This window comes from Dermacentor silvarum, chromosome 1 (genome assembly GCF_013339745.2).
Source record: "Dermacentor silvarum isolate Dsil-2018 chromosome 1, BIME_Dsil_1.4, whole genome shotgun sequence".
NCBI classification, from domain to species: domain Eukaryota; kingdom Metazoa; phylum Arthropoda; class Arachnida; order Ixodida; family Ixodidae; genus Dermacentor; species Dermacentor silvarum.
In genome coordinates this window covers 78,484,159-78,503,679 of record NC_051154.1, presented here as the reverse complement: position 1 = coordinate 78,503,679, position 19,521 = coordinate 78,484,159, and the positions used below count along the sequence as shown (strand labels likewise).

Below are 19,521 nucleotides of genomic sequence, written 5' to 3'. Positions count from 1 at the left end.
GTGGGCGGCTAACGCCGCAGTACACAGGTGGTGGACAGCGGATTCGATTGGTGCAGTCCCGAGGAGGGCTTTCACAGCTACTTCAAGTGCAGCAATCACAGCGTCCTTCTGCTCGTCCGTGTTGACGGCACTGTGCGGTCGAGACACGGGAGGGGGGCAGATGGGTTGGCGAGTGCTTGGCTGTAAGTGCGCCCGTGCTGAACGTGGGCATTCGGCCGGGATACGGGCTGTGGGTTGAGTGCAGGGTTCTTTACTTGATTCCTGGCTTTTCGGGCGGCCTCACGATGAGTGATGGGTTGTGGGGAGGCGGCCTTGATTTCTGCGACTTTTCATTCATGCTGCTGAGGGCAGCGTGGTTCGGTGGCAATGTGATGGCCGCCACAGTTGATGCACTTGGGTTTGGGCGCCTTGCAGTCTGCGGTGCTGTGAGTGTCGCCGCAGCGAAGGCAGCGAGACTGTTCTGTGCAGGTTGCTGGAACGTGGCCGTACTTCCCGCAGTTAGTGCACTGGAGGGGACGGGGACGTCGTGGGCGAACCGGTCGAGATTGCTTAAAGAGAGCAATCTCTGGGGGTGGTGAACTGCCTGCGAATTTCAACACGAGATTGCGGCCGCTGCGCGTGCAGGTGACAATGGGAGCTGAGCTCGCTATGTTCTGTATGACTGTGTTGCAATCAAAGGCGGGATCAACGCCAAAGATGACACCAGTGCACATATTTTCGGGTGCGGACTTGGCTTTAACATCAATGCCCCAGATTGCGGAGACAGTAAGGAGTTGCGTTGGATCAGTGTCTGGGAGGCAGTCCACAGCGACTACGTTGCCGCGCAGGTTGGTGCGGACACGCATGGCACCAGGCACTTTAGAAAGGTGGGCTTCAATGGCATCCTTCGAGGCAGACATAAAATTTGCCGTTCTCGTTTTGGGCCTGTACAGTATTGTTTCAGGCAGGTTAGAAGCAGCGACGTTTTGTGGACGTGGCTGGGAGGGCTGAAGTAGGACGATGGAGCCGTTGTTGACGAGCTCGAGAGGTGGTCTGGGCGTAAGCGGACTGGGAGGAGGAATCCTCAGTGAGAGGGCGAATGGGCCCAAGTGAGCAGCTGGACTTGAGAGCTTGGCTGCTAGCAGACTACGCGGCGTTGGCATGGTCAGGAGGGGCGCAGTCAGCCGTGAGCGCACACTGTGAGTCACGCGCGTGCACCGAGGCGTTGTTTACCTCGGTGTTCACAAGGGAGGCGGCGTAGTTAGTAGAAAGACGATCAATAGCAGCTTCTGTGCCCTTCTGAGTCATTATGATATAATTCATGATGGAGGTAACAGAACCGACGTCAATATTAGCGGGAACAGGAAGTTCACTTGTGAAAACGGAACAAAAGAAAGAATTTAATGCAGTTGCGACCTCTGATAGTGGAAGGAACTCGTCTTTCGTTATGGATATAAAGCATGATGATGACGGTTTGGGGTATTACTTTCAGACAGATTTTTTTTTTTTTTTTGCTAACATGTTGGAAATATCATGGTAAAAAATTTGTCTTTAGCTGATTCAATTTCGGTTTTGCATAACTTTTTGACTCTTCCCAATAGCACTTCCAGGCATCATCAGATGTCGGCACCTTAGCTTTTGAATAAGACAGTTGACAGTTGACAAGAACTTTATTAAAAGGTCCTGAGGAAAAAGATTGGGGGAGCCGAAGGCACCCCAATCAAGTTGGTGGCTCCGCCCATGACGGAACCGGGAGCTGGTGACTCTCGGCGACGTCGCGGGCCCTCTGGACGGCCTGTCGTTGATGCGTAAAGTCCGCGCTTTGCAGTAGGGCGTCCCACTTGGACTTGTCGTGAAGATCAGAGCCCGCCCCGCGTTGGACGGGCACAGCCAGAGCATATGATCGAAAGAGCAGAAGTCGGTGCCCACATTTGGAGCACGATTGCGGGAAGTTAGAATCTATCCGATTGAGCGCTCTGGGGGTGAGGTACGATCTCGTCTGTAAGAGCCTGAACGTGACACACTGAGCCCTGTTTAATTTTGGGTGAGGGGGAGGGAATTTCCTTCTGCTCAGTCTGTAGTGGGATGTGATCTCGTTAAAGGTGATAAGAGGGTCTTTAGGGGAGCAATCCTGTGAGAGAGCTGGACCGCTAGCCCTGGCGCGGTTCGTGAATTCACGCGCTAGGCAGTGGGCCTGCTCGTTGGGGTTGCATCCCGCTTGATTAACTACGCCTTTAACGTGGGCCGGGAACCAGACGATGTGGTGACCTCCTGTCTCATTATCCGCAGTGTTTTCAAGAGATTTGTTTACTAGGCTAGCCGTGTGCTTAGACACTAGGGCTGACGAGAAGGCCCTGACGGCAGTGCGTGAGTCGGAGAAAACAGTCGTTGGGCCTTTGGCAGCGTTAAGGGCCAAGGCTATCGCGGTTTCCTCCGCCTCGTTTGCGTGCTTAGTGCAAATGGATGCAGCGCTAATCAGCGTTCCGCGCGCGTCTACGACCGAGATTGCAAACCTGTTTTCGCTGCCGTATTTGGCCGCGTCAACGAAGAGTGCATCTGCCCCGTACGGATTAACTCTTTGAAGGATGGCTTTAGCCCGTGCGATTCTTCGGCCCTCGTTATATATCGGATGAATGTTTCTCGGTACGGGATCGACCGTTATAGCTTCCTTGGCTTCTTTGGACAGGGGGTATCTGTCGAGCGGCGGTTCTATGGATGATATAACTGCTTCGTTTAGGATTTTGTTACCCGGCTTAGTTAACGAAAGCCTGGTGACCTGTGCAGTGCTATGTGCCTCGATTAATTCGTCGATAGTATTGTGAACACCAAGCTCCAATAGTTTCTCCGTGCTAGCACATTGTGGGATGCCGAGTAGTCTTTTGATACCGGACCTAATGAGCGTGTCGAGCTTCCTCTTTTCTGCTTTACTCCAATTGAGGAAAGGCGCCGTGTAGTTAACGTGACTGATAAAGAACGCCTGAAAGACCCTGAGTAGGCTGTCCTCCTTGAGTCCGCCCTTTCTACTTGTAACTCTGGCAAGTAGCCTGAGTATATTGTGCGCCTGTGCGCCGAGCTTCTTTAGAGCTTCTGCATTACATCCTTTGGCGTTTATTAAAAGTCCTAAAATTTTGATGGAGTTCACCCTCGAAATGGGGTGTCCTTCTCTAGTCGTAATTTTGACTGGCAGTGTTTCCAGAGGCTCAAGGTTCCTAACGCCTTGTCTAGCCTGCCTGTAGAGTAATAGTTCGGATTTGCTGGGCGAGAGCTTTAGTCCTGTGTCTGTGAGGAACTCCTCCGTCACCTCTATGGCCCCCTGTAAGGATTGCTCTAGTTCGGCCAGAGATCCCCCCGGAGACCAGATTGTAATGTCGTCGGCATAAATTGCGTGGCCCACTTTTGGGAGTTCGGCTAGCCTGTTAGAAAGTTTATGCATGGCGATGTTAAAGAGTAACGGGGATAGGACCGAGCCCTGAGGAGTTCCGCAGTTGGCAAGTTTGTAAGGACCGCCCGAAATCGTACCCAGTCGAAGGAGCGCCTTTCTTTTCGACAGGAAAGAAAAGGTGAAGTTAAAGAATCTCCGCCCTAGATTAAGGGAGGAAATCTCTTTCAGGATGTGCTCATGCGCCACCTTGTCGAAAGCTTTGGCGAGGTCGAGTGCAAGGATGCCTTTAACGTCACGCGACGCGTTGTCGAATATGGATCTTTTTAGAAGGAGCATTGTGTCTTGTGTTGAAAGTCCTCTTCTAAATCCGATTAAAGTGTGTCTAAAGAGTTCGTTGTTCTCTATGTGATCTGTGATTCTATTATGTATAGCATGTTCGGCCACTTTACAAATACAAGATGTTAGAGAGATGGGACGCAGGTTATCCATATGTGGGGGTTTCCCCGGTTTGGGGATAAGCACCACCTTGGCTGTGCGCCATTCCAGCGGGACCTGCCCCGAACTCTATACTTCGTTTATCTCTGCCGTTATGATTTCTATGGCCTTGTCGTCCAGGTTTCGGAGGAGTTTGTTGGTAACTCCGTCTCGTCCAGGGGCGGACCTTCCGTTTAGGTTGAAGAGAACGTGTCTAATTTCTGATACAGTGAACGGTTCGTCTAGCTCTGGCCTGTCTAGCCCCGTGTATCCTGCTCTCACCGTTCCGCCTTGCGAATCTCCTTCCTTAATGGGGAGATAGGTGCGAGCCAGGATGTTGATAGTTTCTGCTTCCGTGAGGCCCGTGGTGATCTGCTTATGAATGAGTCTATCCACGGCAAGATTGAGAGTGCTCTTGGACTGTTTGTCGTTGAGGAGGCTTTTGAGCAAGTTCCATTTACTGCCTCTTCTCATGCGACCGTCCATTTCGTTGCACGTCTCGTCCCACTGCTGTAGTGCCAGCTGCCTGGAGTACGACTCTATTTCCTTGTTGACTGACGTCAGCTTAACTCGAAGTCAGCGATTTAGCTTCTGCGTTTTCCACCTCTCCGCGAAGGCGTGTTTAGCCTCCAGGAGGTGCGCTAACCGCGAGTCCATTTTGGGAACTTTGAGCTGTGTTGTGATTTCCTTGGTTGCGCTCTTGACAGCCTGTTTAAGGTTTGCGATTAGTTCTGTGAAAGATTCACTTGAAGGGGCCATTTCGCCTCGAATTTTTCTGAAAAGATCCCAGTCAACGTATTCGTATCTGACTGGTGGTTTTGGTTTGACCTGCACCGTGATTTCGAAAATGTAGTGGTCGCTACCCAAGTCCTCCTGGAGATTATCCCACGTACCCTCGATACCACGGAGGAACGCGAGGTCGGGTGTGGTGTCGCGACTGACCGAGTTACCCCTTCTTGTGGGAAACCTGGGATCCGTGATGAGTGTGAGGCTGGAATCGGCTGCACAACCGGCTAAGTTTGTGCCTTTCTTACTGCTAAAGCCGTATCCCCATTCTGTGTTTGGGGCGTTGAAGTCACCCGCAATCAGAAGGGGCGCGTTTCTGGCTATCCTGATTGCGGCGCTGAATAAGGTGTTAAAATCTCTTTTCCTGTCCGCAGGAGAACTGTAGACGTTAAGAATGAAGGCATTTGCGTTGCTTGTTTTACTGGGCACGATCTCGACCAGCTGGGCTTCGAGTCCGACCCTATATTTCGGGACGTCGTGCTCCACGAAGGAGACGCTCTTCTTAACTAGCATGGCTATGCCTCTTCCCTTTTCGCCTCTGTAGGCGATAGTGCGGTATCCCGACATAGAGATATCCTTTTCTCCGAGTGTTTCTTGTAATAAAATAACTTGTGGCTTATCTGCCACCGATCTGACGAGTTGACCTAATGGAGCCTTGCGCCTCTGGAAACTGGCGCAGTTCCACTGCCAAATTTTGACGTTGCTGCTAATTATATTCGCCATCTTGCTTACTGTAGATTTTTTTAGAATCCTTTAGCGCCTCCGTCGGGGTTTGGAGTAGCTAAGGACGCTTCTGTTTGCACTACTTGTCTACTTTTAGGCTGAGCCCTAGGTCTTTCTAGTAACGTTACCCTCGACTCTATGGCGGAAAGCATTTCCATCATCCTACTCAGGGTCTTTTCCCATTTACCCTGATTTTGGGCGGGGGGAGCCAAGGTGGTGGATGGGGTCTCACAATCCTCTGTCATCTCCTCCTCCTCCTCTGTGTCACTTAACGGATCTGGGTTTGGTGCCTTACGTTTCGGCTGCCCGGCTAACGGCCCAGGGTTGTTGGTGCTAGCCTCTTCGCGGTTTGTGACTTGTCCTCTAATGCTATTTAAAGCTTCTTCAAGTTCTGCGAGCTTGCGTTTAAGCTGCCTGTTTTCTGCCTCGAGCGATTGGATACGGGGATCGACCCTATGTTCTGGCTGTGCCTCACCTTTTGTTCCTTTGTTTGATGTGTTCTTCTTTCCTTTCTGAGACGGCTGCGTCACGCCCTTAACCTTGTCGGCCCACATGGTCTGCTTGGTGGACTGGGAGCGGGACTGGGATCTCGATCTGGAGGCGTCGGAGCTCTCGCCTTTTCTTGACTTGGATCTTCTTCTCGAACGAGAACGCCCTCTGGATTCAGAGCGGGTTCTGAGAATGGATCCACTTCGTGTAGCTGCCGCCGAGCTGTCGCTGGTGTCGGTGACATCGATGACGTCCACCTGTGCTTTCCGGCGCCTTCGGCGTCGACGTCGTACGATGTACGGGATCTGGTAGCGGTTCTTGCACGTTCGATCCCCTGTGACGTGGGGTCCTCCGCACGCCTCGCACTTCGGGGTGCATTGGTGTTCCTCTTCTTCGTTTTCGGATTTAGTCCTTCCGCAACCACGACATTTGCTTCTTTCTTCTACGCTGCTGGTGGAGACATCGGCTCGATGGCCCACGTGACTACAAACGTAGCAAACGTCTACTTGTCGCTTGTAAAGAAAACATGGCACTAGGGCCATGCCACATATCACGTTATTGGGTACACGCATGCCTTTGAAGAGAATCACGACCACGTGCGAGTTCTTGATTCGTCTTGCTTCGAGTGCTGTTGGGTTTCTCTCATTGACAATCATTCTCTTGAGCGCTCCGTCGTCATGTGAGGGGTCGATGTTTCTTATAACACCCTTGCATGTGCCTTCGGGGGCTGCAATATACGCCGAGACTTCGTAGGCGCCGTGCTTGGTGTGGATCTTAGAGATTTTTGCATAGGCTATCGCATTACAGTCGTGCGGAGTGGAAATTACCAAAATGTTCTGTACCTTGTTCGGGCACACGGTGTTGTCCTTCGCTTGCTGCTCACTCAGGGCCGCCGCCATGGCTAGTGCTTGAGCGAGGAGTACTACGTCGGCTCTAGATACGTCGAGGCCTCCCTTGGGGCGCACGATGATCTTGATGTGATCCTTGGGTAGCTTTGGAAGTCGCGAGGCTGCCGTGACTTGTTTCGTCAGACTCTTCGCCGGTCCTTTGGCAGCGCGGCAGCCAGCCGGCGCGCTTTCAGTGCTACGTTAGCCGTTCCGTAATGGCGGCCTCTTCGTCTCTTGCTTTCTCCGGGTGCTGAGAGATGTAATCCACCCCGCACCGTTGAGATCTTCTTGAGTAACGTCCGTTCCCTCCACGGTTACCACTGCGGGCATGGCTTCTCTGTTAGCGAACACACTTGGCATCGAATGACTCACGCACAAGGGCGGGAGAACGCGGGCGCGGGGCTAGGCCTAGGCCCACCTGCGCCGCCGCGCCGAGAGCAGGCTGAGCCCGTTAAGGTTAGCTCTCTCACTGGCGTGGTCGGAGAACAAAACCTCAGAAAATGGCTAAAAGTCCACCCACCGATAAAAATCTGGTATCAGCGGATTTCTTGCGTCTTGCCGGTTCATAAAATGTATATATTTCCGGGGTTCCTTGCGGAAAAAGGCCTGAAAACATTGAAAAACGAGAGCCGATTTGTACGCTTCCGCGCTAGTCGACTTCTTCTTCCTCTTCCTTTTGAATAAGAGCGTTTCTTTTTATTAATACAGCGCCTTACATGAGAGGTGAACCACGCACTTCCAGTAGACAGAGTTATTTGCATTGTTGGAATGTACTTTTCTTTAAGTTCAGTCAGCTTGCTACAAACAATCGTCCAGTTATCATTGCTATCACGATCATGCATGCCACCCAGGAATTCACCACAAAAAGACGAGAGCTCGCTGGTGATCATTTTGACACTAGCGCTCGCATAATCATAAATTGTTTTCTTTTCTTGTACTCTTTTTTTACGCTTTAGCTCGTATTCACAATGGAGGATGTTGTGACCATTGATGCAATCTAACACATGAACAGACACGTTGACAGGTTCAGTGGTCAGCACAAGATCCAAGATAGCATCCACCCTTGTTGGCAAGGAAACTATTTGGCTTAATCCGTATGTAGAAATCATATCGAGGAAATCCTTACATTCAACTTTCCTTGGGCCGCCTTCAGCTGTGCCCGTCCGCCAGTTAATTACAGGGTAATTAAAGTCACCCACAAGAATAATAGGAGCCAGGAAATTTGTTACACACAAAGGTTAACGACTCGTTTAACAATTTAATAAATGTGTCCTGTGAATCAGGCGGACGGTAACAAACCCAATGGCACAAGTTACACATGAAAGCTGGAGCATGACCCACAAAATTTCAATACCGGAACCCGTGTCAAGTACGCGCGCTTGGAATTTTTTGTTTACTTTCAACCCTGTCTTTTTGAAACAAAACAAAGATTTGCGGAATTACAGTTTATGGACCCTTCCAGCATGCAGGTAATCATGTTCAGGGGTATTGCATGGTCAGCGATGTTCTCACTTTTTGCGAGTGCCTTTTTTCGGAATTTTTACTCACGGTGCACTGCAACTTGCTCAGCAACACTTCTGGTCAGTGGCTGCCAAGTCACTAGCAAACCGTTTCTTGTTGATGTTTCTTCCCCTTCTTTCCACGTGGCATTTCTTCTGTCAGTGCAACTTTCTGCATATTGCCCCGATCTTGTGGGCCTCGCAGCATTTCCTTAGAAAAGAGCCATGTTTAACTCCCCTATTCCGAAATGCATCTTAACTAGAAGCCCGTGCTTGCCTGATTTGAAGGACACCTGTCATGAACGCGCCTAAGAAAACGCGATGAGCGTCGTTTGCACGTTTATGCCAGGCGTCATTTAGATCAAGTCAAGCAGGGGCTTCAAGTTAACATGCATTTCTGAATACGAGGGTAAGAGTCTCAAATTCCTGTTGCATCATACACACAGCAGCAGAGGTGGAAAGGATGTGAGTGGGGCAGCAACATGCCAGACTAGCTAAACTGCTGATGCTGATGATTATGAATGGTTTCTTCTTTGTAACAAAGTGGTGGCATGTGCCGCCATACATAAAAGTTTCTATCGTCAATTTAATGTCCATACACGCTTCAATATTTACTCCTTGTTGGGTGTGGCACTGAGCTGTCATCTATTGATACATTCAATAACTACATATGTCGTAGCATGGTCAGAGGACCTGTGGTTCAACCATTGCTGCCATCTTGTAGGTATTTTTGGAAACTGACAGTGATGCACTTCCATCATTCATTTGTTGCTGGAAGCCTGCAGGCAACCCAACCCATAAACTTCTAGTGTGAAATGTAGAAGTGTGTAAATATAATTTTTGAAACTGACTTGAATATGAATTGAATAGTGTTAGAAGCGAATCTAATCGAACTTGGAATACTTTTCTAATAGTTTTCAAATATTCGATAGTCCTTTCTATCATTTATATTAAACTACAGTAGAACCTCGTTGATACATTCCTGTTAAATTTTCTCGTCTCTTTCCATCTGAAGCACCAATCCCGTTCGTTACGTTTCTCTTCCTGGTTATTACATCGAAATACTGCTACAGCATACCACCAGCAGGGCGACGTCCATCAGCAGCGCTTACTTTGACTGCCAGATATCGCCACCCTTGTTCCATAAAACCCCATACATCATCAGCTACATATACTGCTAAGAGCAGTCTCTTTGCGAAATCTCCAATGTGATGCAGATCGATCACCCTGTCGCCGATCTCAACACTGCTCATGAAGTCAAAAGCCAAGAGAAGTAAAATGTGTTGCTGAGCAAGTTGGCCAAAGTCGAAGACAGTGGGAGCTCTGTTCCTTCCTTGCCCCTCTTGTCTTCGTTTCCACGTCATGCTAATATGCATCTTTTAGCCTGGAGGAGGAGGTGGACAAAAGTGCAAAATGTAGCCATACACCCACATTCTTGGATGCTGTCTTGCGACCATCGGTACCTTGCACACTTCTGTACACAAAAATTCACGGAAACTGAAAAGGGGCTGTGAGTGTTTGAAAAGAGGCTGTTATTATGAGATGGAAATTACAAGATTCATTTAGCATGATTCATGGCTACAACCACTCCAAAAAGCATTTAATGTTCAATCTAACCACCAGGCAGCGATAAGCAGCATTACTGAGCAGGTTTTTAATAATTTGTTGGCTTTCTATTCAACTTCAACTAAGTTGTAGTGTGAGAGCAGCTTCTTGTCTTATCTGTAGTGCGGCCACAAACATTATTGGATGTTACGTTTTTTTAGAACGTACATTTTTAGATGCGAAGTAGCGTATGGTCGGGGCTATGTCACTCCCCCCTTCCTCCCTCCGCCGTGTGGCGTCCACACCCCTACTGTGCATGCGCATCCTCCTCCCCCTCCTCTCCTTGTCTCATCTCCTCTCCTCTCGGCATTCCTCCTCTCCGACGCTCCTCTCCGGATTGCGCAACGAATGTCAACACCTGCGGCTCCGCACGCGTTAATGCGAAGCAGCTCAGGTTAGAGACGCAACGGTAGGTGCCCCAGAGGCACCAGCAACAGTCACCAACGCCGCGCGCGTTTGGTGCAAACGCGGGCAAAACACTGACGGCGTCGACAACAGTTCTTCGCATTGCTGGTGCTGCTACATGTCCAAGTTTATACAGCTGATAAAACTACCTTGAGTCGACCCCATGGCTGCTTCGCATACTACTCAGGGTTCCCCTACGGGAAGGTGGTGTAATTTGGTGGTGTAATTTTTTTTTCTCCGTGGTTCCCTAAAAAATTGATCAGTGAGCTTCTAATGTGTTCTTGTTCTAGAGTTTACAATGTTAGGAAATTTTTTAAATTATACTGCACAGAATGAACCATGGTTTATCAAAACCACAATTGCGCCATTATTGACACATCAGCAGTTTGTTGCCTCTGTGGTGGACTTTCGACGCATACATAGGCATTGTCAAGATGAAATTTAACGAGGCAGTCTTGCTTGCCATTTGGTACTCATGTACCATCAAGAGTAATACCATTTTATGGTTGGTTTAGAACGCCCTAGAGTGTTCCAAAAGTCCAATGAACTTTCATGTGGTTGATATTGCGCCTTCTAATTATGTTCAGCTGGCCATTTCTGAATCCGAATGCAAGCATTCTGAGGGGCTTTCACTTTTAAATAAGAGCTTACTCAAAATCCATCAAGAAGCATTCACAGTGCTTGCATTTCCACCGTTCAGGTTGCTTTGTGCGACCCGAACGCTATATTTATGGTATGTATGAAAGGGAATATCATTTCTGTTTGTTAGAGCTCTTCCTAAGTTTTTATTTATTTATTTACTTATTTACTTACTTACTTGCTTACTTATTTATTTCTCACACTGCCTGCTCCTCGGCCAATCCCCCAAGTAGTAAGTGCAGTGATGGAAGTGCCTGGCCAATTGCGCCAAAGTGTTGTTTATCGCAGTTATTATGCCACGTCTATGCCGACATGCACGTGCTTCAAGTAACCGAGCAGAGGAAAAAAAGTTTCGCGGTGAAAATCAATTTCGTTATTTCTGACAGCGCCAACAGTACGAAGAAATCGCCTAATTTTGGTCTGTGTTATGTTTCGTTGAAATAGTTTCTAATTAAAATAATACAATGATCGTGACCGCAGGAGCACTTCGCTTTCGCCCGTCCCTGGCCCGTCGCGCAGCCTGATGTGCGCCGCACATTGTCGCGAAGTCCGCGACAAGCACAGTTTACTTTATTTAGAGCTTTGTGCCTAGGCCGTTCCATCGAGCAAGCACGCGAGCATATATTAGGCGAGTTCGCAGTAGTTCCTGTGGTATTGCCCGTGTACCATACCCTGCGACTAGCACGTGCTTTAAGCATGATCTTATCCAGGCGTATTATTAATGTGCAAGGATACAGTGATCGTACAGTATTATTAACGAATTCAGCAGCTCTACGCATTCGACTTGTAGACATAAGTTTAGCAGATGAAATGGATAACGAAGCCAAGAACAGCACGGGGGGAATTAACTCTATATTAAAATACAGAATTAACTGTGCATTTGTGGTTAAATATCTTCTTATCCGTTAATAAAAAATGGAGCAGCAAGTTAAAAAAAAAAACTTCCATCTTAGTATAATCCATAATAGATGCAATTTTTCAGAAATAATTCTAACAGCTTTTTATTAACTGCATGCAGAGCTTCCTCTTTGCACCAGAGCAGTAAGTTACTGCTCCAAAGCATTGTTTTCTTGCTCTAAACAGCAAATTTTTCTGCTCCAAAAGCATATATTTCTGCTTCTTTGATTTATGCTGCTCATAAAGCTGCTTCAAAAGGCCAAGTGCCGCTTCCATCACTGTAAGTGCATATCATACTCCATTTGAAACTTACCAGGCAACGCTGTGGAAGCTATGCCAAGTAGTATAGTCATAGAAATATCACATTGCATGTTTTGCAGTGCAGCTGTTTATTATCTGCTACACTTTCTATGAAATAACTACAGTGGAATCTCGATGATACGAATCTCACGGGGTCAGGAAAAATATTCGTATCATCGAAACACAATTAAAACTAGCTAAATTATGGGGGTATGAGAGCATCAGATCGCGAAAATCGCGAGAAAAGTTTATTTTTGAAAACCACGCGTTTCGGTATCTGCAACGCCTAATCTACGCTGTATCAAAATGGTTTGGCTGAAAACGCGCTAAAAGTGGCTGAAAAAGATTTATTCGTCAGTGCGCAGGGCGAGAAAACAGCTTTAAATCGCGCAAAATCACCGCAATTCACGGAGACATATCTCGTATTTCCCGCCACCGAGCGCCGCCATCTTGGTATCGTTCGAAAGCTCAAAGTTTCGCCGTTCCGCTTCTCAATTCATCCGTCGTCGCCATCTTGTAACAAAGGCACAAACTATAGCGTACTCAAAAGCGCAAACTCAAAAAAAGCGCGGATCTCCGATAGGTAGTCACACGGACCCTTCGATGAAAGCAGCCTCCGATTGGCTGCCGTGCTGAAAGGCGTCTCTCCATTGGTTGCTGCTGTGGCAGGGGCAAGATGGCAACCGCAGTTGTCTGCTTCGTAAACCAAGCCGGCGTCTTCACTTGACACGCAGAATTCGGATTACTGAGAGCTCCCAGGTTAGTGATGGGTCGTCGCTCGTTGGAGAAAAAATTTTGGACGAAGCACGCCTTCGGAATACGGAAGCGCGAGCCTCCTACGGCAAGAAAAATATGGCGATTAGCGGGAGAAGCGGAGGAGCAGCCGACTGAACGTACCGTGCTACCCCACACCGTGGATTACGTGCCACGCTATCTTGCACCGCGTGACTCCGGCAGCAAAACCGACAATCGCCCTGTGCCATCGGCACCGATAATGCAGTTGACGGAAGACGCGCCAACGGAGGCTCCCGCGCCTCGGCGTACGGCCGCGCGAATCAGCCGAGATCGTATCTTGGTAGACATAGCTCGCTGCGACTAGGCAAAATGGCGCAAACACAAAGAACGCGGCCCGAAGCACAGCAGCCACTCCGTCCGATGGGCGGCCGCCGAAAAGGGGGAAAAGCACGAAAGAAAGAAAAGCGCCACCGCTTCAAATTCTTCGCGCCCAGTCGCGGCCTCCGCGCTATCCGGCGCCGCGTCCGCGCCTCCGCACCAAAAGAGAAAGCGAGAAAGCGCGTGACTGCGCGCTGTTCTCTTTCTGGGCCGTCGGTGGGGTGGCGTTTATTCGTATCAACCGACGCGGGTCGAACATCGATTCGTAACAACCGTACTCTAGCACGTTGCAAAGTAATGGGGCTTGGCCGGGACCACAGAAAAATTTGTATCGTCTGGAAATTCGTATTAGCCGTGATCGTATCATCGAGATTCCACTGTACTCATTCCTGTTGCTATCATTTCGCTATGTATATAATGTCCTTGGCATGAAAAGCCCTTTACATACCTTTACACCTTCTTGAACCACTTCTTTAAAACAGCATGCGACAATGTGATTATCTGCTTGCTTGCTCTCCTGCTTGCTTTTTTGTTCTTATGCAGCACTTCCTTTTTTATTAGTAGTTGGTCTTGCCATCTTCCTTAAATGTGCTATTACTTGTTCTTTCCTTGCCAATGTTTTGTATTGCAATTGTCATTGTATTTTGAACTGTACTACATGCTCCCATTACTTACTGCCTCTCTTGGGACCTGTAAGGTATTGCTAAATGAATATATTCCAACTAGAACTTGTAAACACAAAGTTACATCAAATCACACGTTATTAGTGCATCTTTCTGCTGCCAGTATACGACGTACTGTGTTTAGGTCGTGAGTGAAAATGGTGCACTGTGGCCGCTGGTTACAGAAACATGTCACTCTGCTCATTCAGGGATAAATAGGTTCAGATCTGCAATGCCTTTCATACGGTAATTGCATCATGTTTTGTGATATAAAAGTATAGTATATCAAATTACATGACACCTATATCTTTGATTCATATGTGATGCGCTATTTATTGATCGCAAATGCGATTAGTGGGAGAATTCTTTCTAGCCTTCATAATGTTGCCTGCTATGTATGAAATTGAGTATAATTGTGGTGAAGAAGCAGAACAATGGCCAGAATCTATGCAATTAGCCTGTCTGTGGCAGCCTGCAGTCAGGCTGTCATGGAAGTTGCCCAGCAGTGTTGATTCTTGGTACTTTCACCAGTCTAAAACACCGACGAGCATTCATCTGAGATGCTTCGGTTCTAGATTGAAAGTGGCTTTGGATCTGGCTGCTTGGAGTCAGAGGAGAGGAGCCACAAGTCGAATACTATACTGTAAACATGAAACACCCGTCTGTGGTGACATCAGTGTGGCAACAGGTGGTCTGCTTTGACAGGTGACAAGCAGTTGTTAAAGCAACATCCAGTTTGCCCCACATACGACTTCCAACAATGAAGTAGAGTGTAAACCACACCCTTTCTGCGGACAGTAAAGGGCACTTGCTGTTGTCACGTGCTTTTTGAGAGAACATGCCAACACTGTGAAACGGAAATCGAGCAACAATCTAGTGTTGCACAGCTGGTCCCGTGAATTCCATCTGCTTTTCAGTCAGGCTGAAGTCATCACAAAGCATGGTGGTCAGTGGGCGTGCGAAATTACCAAACTGTTTGCAATCCACAGGCATGGCTTCTTCTGTATTAGTGTGCCATTGGTAAAATTGCTGAATAAGGATGTAGCATATCAGGGTGATTAGCCCTGCATGCTTGTGCATCCTCCATATGTAGAAAGCATACATGAGATGACGTGAGCCCCAATTGTTTATGTTCCGCGAAGTCCTCCCTTTGTTGTCTGCTGTGCAGTGACATTAATTATTTTGTTCTTTGTACCCCTTCCAACCCCCATAGTTTCGATAAATTTTTGCCACTGTAGAATAAAAATTAATGTGGAAGCCCCGCACTGTGGAAATCGGTGGGCACAAAGCTTCTCGGCGCCTTTTGACGAAGGGTATATGTACTGAGAAGTATGAAACATAGCATTTGACATTTAAAGTGTCTGCACCTCTTGTAAAGACATGATAAATTGCACTTCCCAATGGAGGTGTTCGTAAATGTTGTTTAGGGTAGCACTAAATATACGATTACCATTTCTGATGTTAAACCAGCTCCACAATGCAAACTCCTCCACACTCTTCACACTTTCCCTCTTCATGCCTCAGCTCTGTGAGAGAACCCCCCCCCCCACTACGTCTAGTCAGCAAGACACTGATGCCAAGGCTGGAACAAGAGGCAAAGACGTTAGGTCCGCATGCTGCACCTTAGCGCCTGTAATGCGATAGCATTATCAGGATCTGCCCACCCACACCTTTGATAGCACTGGCTGCAAGATCTCCAACACTGCTGTCAGGACCAGCCGAGTTCTTATTACACTATCGCCGGGATTGGCCCACTTTACTGTTAGTTAGTACACTGTCTCTGGGATCAGCCCACTTGGCAAAATATGCACACCAAACCCCGGAGAAGTAGGCAAAGAAGGCTTTGCTTTCAAAATCAATTGGAAGTTGGTGCCTCTGTTTTGTGCTGTTTTCTGTGATGTCAAGATACTTAATTAGCCTAGCACACCACCATTCTTTTGACTTCTGTTTTCTTCAATATTTGGCCCCTCCCCCCTGTAAGAAATTTCAATAAAAGCCTAATGATGGTGCCGACAAAAAATGTATGCTCACTTTCCTTTTTATGGTTGCTTCTTGAATGAATTTTTAATAAGTTGTTCATGTTACCCATACAGGGATCAAACTGGGTGTATGAAGCTGCATGGCCATCATGGGCAAGAGAGAACTGGACTGATGACTGATAAGCGTCACTGCTGTTTTCTACCGGGCCTTTGTCATTATCGCAAGAAAGTTGTTGTTCTTAAGTAATTATATTAAAAGGATGGAAGCAGACCGAACGCTTGTAGTAGCCGAGGTCACGGAGAGCACCTGCCAAGAAGAAGAACTGCGATGATGATGATGATTATATACAGACGAAAAAGATGAGGTATGCCAAAAGCACTAACAATATATACATGTAGGCCAAGCGTCGTAGAATGTTTCTTGAATCAAAGGTGAATTCACTGTATTACTTTGCCCAGCTAATGGAGGCTCTGATCAGTGTTCTGACATTAGCAAACCCTGAATGCCATTCTCTTGACTTGTACATTAATATAATAGAGTCAGAACTGTGTAACACCTTCCAATTTTGATGCATACTAGTGGCACCTACACAATGGCTTAAAAAATTGTGACTCCACCATTAGGTTGTAAAATTGCCTGTGTAAAAAGCTGGACTAACAATCAAGGAAGAGAGTATTGGTGCCGCCTGTAAGGAGATAAATAAGCTGGTAGTTTCAGCATTCTGCTGCCTTCATTTGTGTGCTCCTTCGGTACATCCGCATTTACTGAGCAATTTATTATAATAGTGTGCTACTATACACAAGCTATGCTATTTCGGAAATAAATCACCCTGAAGGTGTGCTGTTAAAGGGCAACTCCGGCGATTTTTTGACCATGTCAAGCTAATAAAATATTTAGGTTCTCGAGACCCTCCTGTGACGCACCTGATAGAATTGTTCCGCAAATTCGAAAATAATTTTAAATAAACATTAAAGCGCAAAAACGAAACCGAAACCTGAGCAAGCAGACAAGGGAACCTCTGCGTGTGACGTCACGAGTGTACCTCCGGCGGGGAAGGCACGCAACGCATGCCGGTCTCGCCCGCGGGGCGAACGAAACCGGCGAAGAGCAGACGCTCAGCTTATTCGTGACTGCACCGGACCTTCGGGTGACATTGTAAGCTGCACCACCTATTCGGATCTGTCAAACAGTGACAGTTATGATTCAGACGAATTCCATAGCCACGAATCGCCGTCTTCCACCACTAGAGCCAGCACCAATGCGCAACATGTCGCGCTGCAACATGAAGACCAAGGGTAGCCCTAACCACTGATATATGTGCTGTTTGCTATTTTAGGTGTTTTACCCCTCTCAAGGAACTGCTTCGCATGATCACTGTAAGATGTGGAGCACGACTTTCCGCATTTGTATCCCACAAGAACGCCGCTGACAGTCCAAAGCACTGACCGGTGCATTTGTTTACATCGGCAGGTACAGCGACCACTCGTACATCGTTCGCTTGAGATAGCCGCGCGTCGGTGGCATCAATTAATGTCAGCACATATCAAAACACGCAGATTTTGTGCATGTAAGCACAATTACATCACTCTGGGTTGCGCTGATACGTGCGACCACACACCTTCGGAAACAGCGACCGGGAGATCGTAGTGGGGAAGCGTTGTGCAGCCTGCTTATCATTCTTCGTATTCTCTTCATGCACACAATTAGTGTTCCGTAAAGTAGACATAGATTAGGACATTGGCGCGTATGATCGTTCATTTAGAGAATGCATAGTTTTCTCGCGGAAACGCCGATGTCATGAAGTATTACATCGTTGGCAGCTGGACGAGACGGTTGTTTATGCATACTGTATCGATGGAGCCTCCGCTTGCTGCCCATTTGGGATACGAGGCAAACAGTGCACCTCGTAAGCTAAATAATCAGTCAGCATAACAATGGGTAATAATACACCCATGGATGTGCGTAGTCACATTTCATTTAGGGAAGCGCCGGTGAGTGCGACTGGCCGCATTCGAGAACTGCAACGTATACGGATGTTGATAGCACGTCGTGTTGTCGCTTCTAGCTTTTTGCGTGTGCACTGTACGAAATGAGGAATGGTTTATTTCAAATCCGTATGGTCAAAACAGAACTACAGAAGCAGCTTTCCTCATCCCAATAGCTTAATTAGCTTCATATCAGTCGGTCTGGTCCGCCAGCAGCAGACGCACAAACTCGGCCACGGTGATAGGCTTAACCTTGGCTGAACGCGATCGGCATCGGCTCAAACTGTGTTTGCGGATGGCGAGGGCTGAAGTTCGTGCAGCCAACAACGCAACACCGCTTGCCACCCCGCTTCACTTGCCCGTCTACAGGGAAACTTCTCGCGACAGCAACATCTCACGCCAAGCACTCGCTCACGATCGTCGACTCCTGCACGCTCTCGTCACTGTCGTCTGCATGATCTCGGCATGCTCTGCGTGGACCATTCCTGACGTCATACACAATGTGGCCTGTAACTGAGGAGGAGGTAAGGTAGGGTGCTCGAGGCAATATATTCATTTGTAAAAAACTTTGCAACCCTCAAGCCTACATTTTTTAGGACATGACGGAGGTATTCAGAGGAACAGACCCAGCGAATTTTATCGACATCCGTTGACATCGAAAAATTGCCGGAGTTGCCCTTTAAGGCATGGAATATTTATTATGTGAGCTGCCTTAAGTATTTTGTGCCCAGCATCATTGCTGGCCATTTCCTGGAAGCGAGTTCCCTAAGATCATTAATCTCATGTTCCTCATTTACCACAAAAAATAAAAAAGAAAAATAAATGCAAGTGGCAGTTTGCTTTACGAGATAATTTTTCACTTGTGCTTACAGATAATGGTGACCACACTTTGCAATGCATGTCCTTCTTGCCACATTCTTTATACAGTGCCCACTTGTGGAAATCAAAATGAAATATTTTGACATCATCCCTTTGTAAACAAACATTTATGGTCATAGCACACATCTGTAGTCATTGTCATTATTTTAATAATCATATATTTTATGCAAGTTACAGCGACTGATTTTAGGCCTATTTAAAGTCATGCTACATCCAACATTCACAGTGAATTTCTCCATTTCATAAACAAATAATTGAGAATGCATCGCCACATGCATGGCACTCTTGGGCGATATCTGGCCCTTGCACCATAAAACGCTATACATCATCAGAATTAGATATTTCCACTTTCTGCTAAAAGATGTTGTATTTAATTTTTAATGTGTACTTTAATTCAAAGACATTTAGCGTGTCCTGCCAAAGTCAATTTAATGGGAGTTTGTTGTACTTCATACTTCCTTGCATTGCTGTAGTTGGCACTTCTAACATGTGTTTATGTTTTGTGGTCTTTACTTGTTTAGTGCAGTGCAGATACCCATCCTGTGTGCATTTGTGCATTTATTTAAGCACTTGGCACATTACAAGCTTACTGAACCTAGATAAAACTGCTAAGAAAGTAAATATTGCTGTATCTTGTGTAAGACCAAGGCATGGTAGTGCAACATTAAGACCATTGTGTCTTAGTAGATTCCCAGGAACTGTCAAGATGTGCATGTCATATACATAGTTTGTACACCTTGAAAACCCTTGACTTTGTAAAAAGCGATTCAAGTGCCCTTAAAACGCTTTGAAAATGAATGCGCTCCTTGAATTCCTTGAAAACTGGGATTGAGGGTG

General features: G+C 47.3%; 1 protein-coding gene across 1 annotated transcript in view; it reads left to right on the top strand.

Annotated features, from left to right (window-relative positions):
• The window catches only part of LOC119431177 (pseudouridylate synthase RPUSD2-like), a 69,670-nt gene extending 53,580 nt beyond the window's left edge, over window positions 1-16,090 (top strand). Inside the window, exon 13 of the mRNA XM_037698653.2 lies at window positions 15,934-16,090. Within this exon, the coding sequence (XP_037554581.2) occupies window positions 15,934-15,999 (66 nt within the window). The 3' untranslated portion in view covers window positions 16,000-16,090. The remainder of the gene's footprint in view (window positions 1-15,933) is intronic.
• The last annotated feature ends 3,431 nt before the right edge of the window (window positions 16,091-19,521 follow it).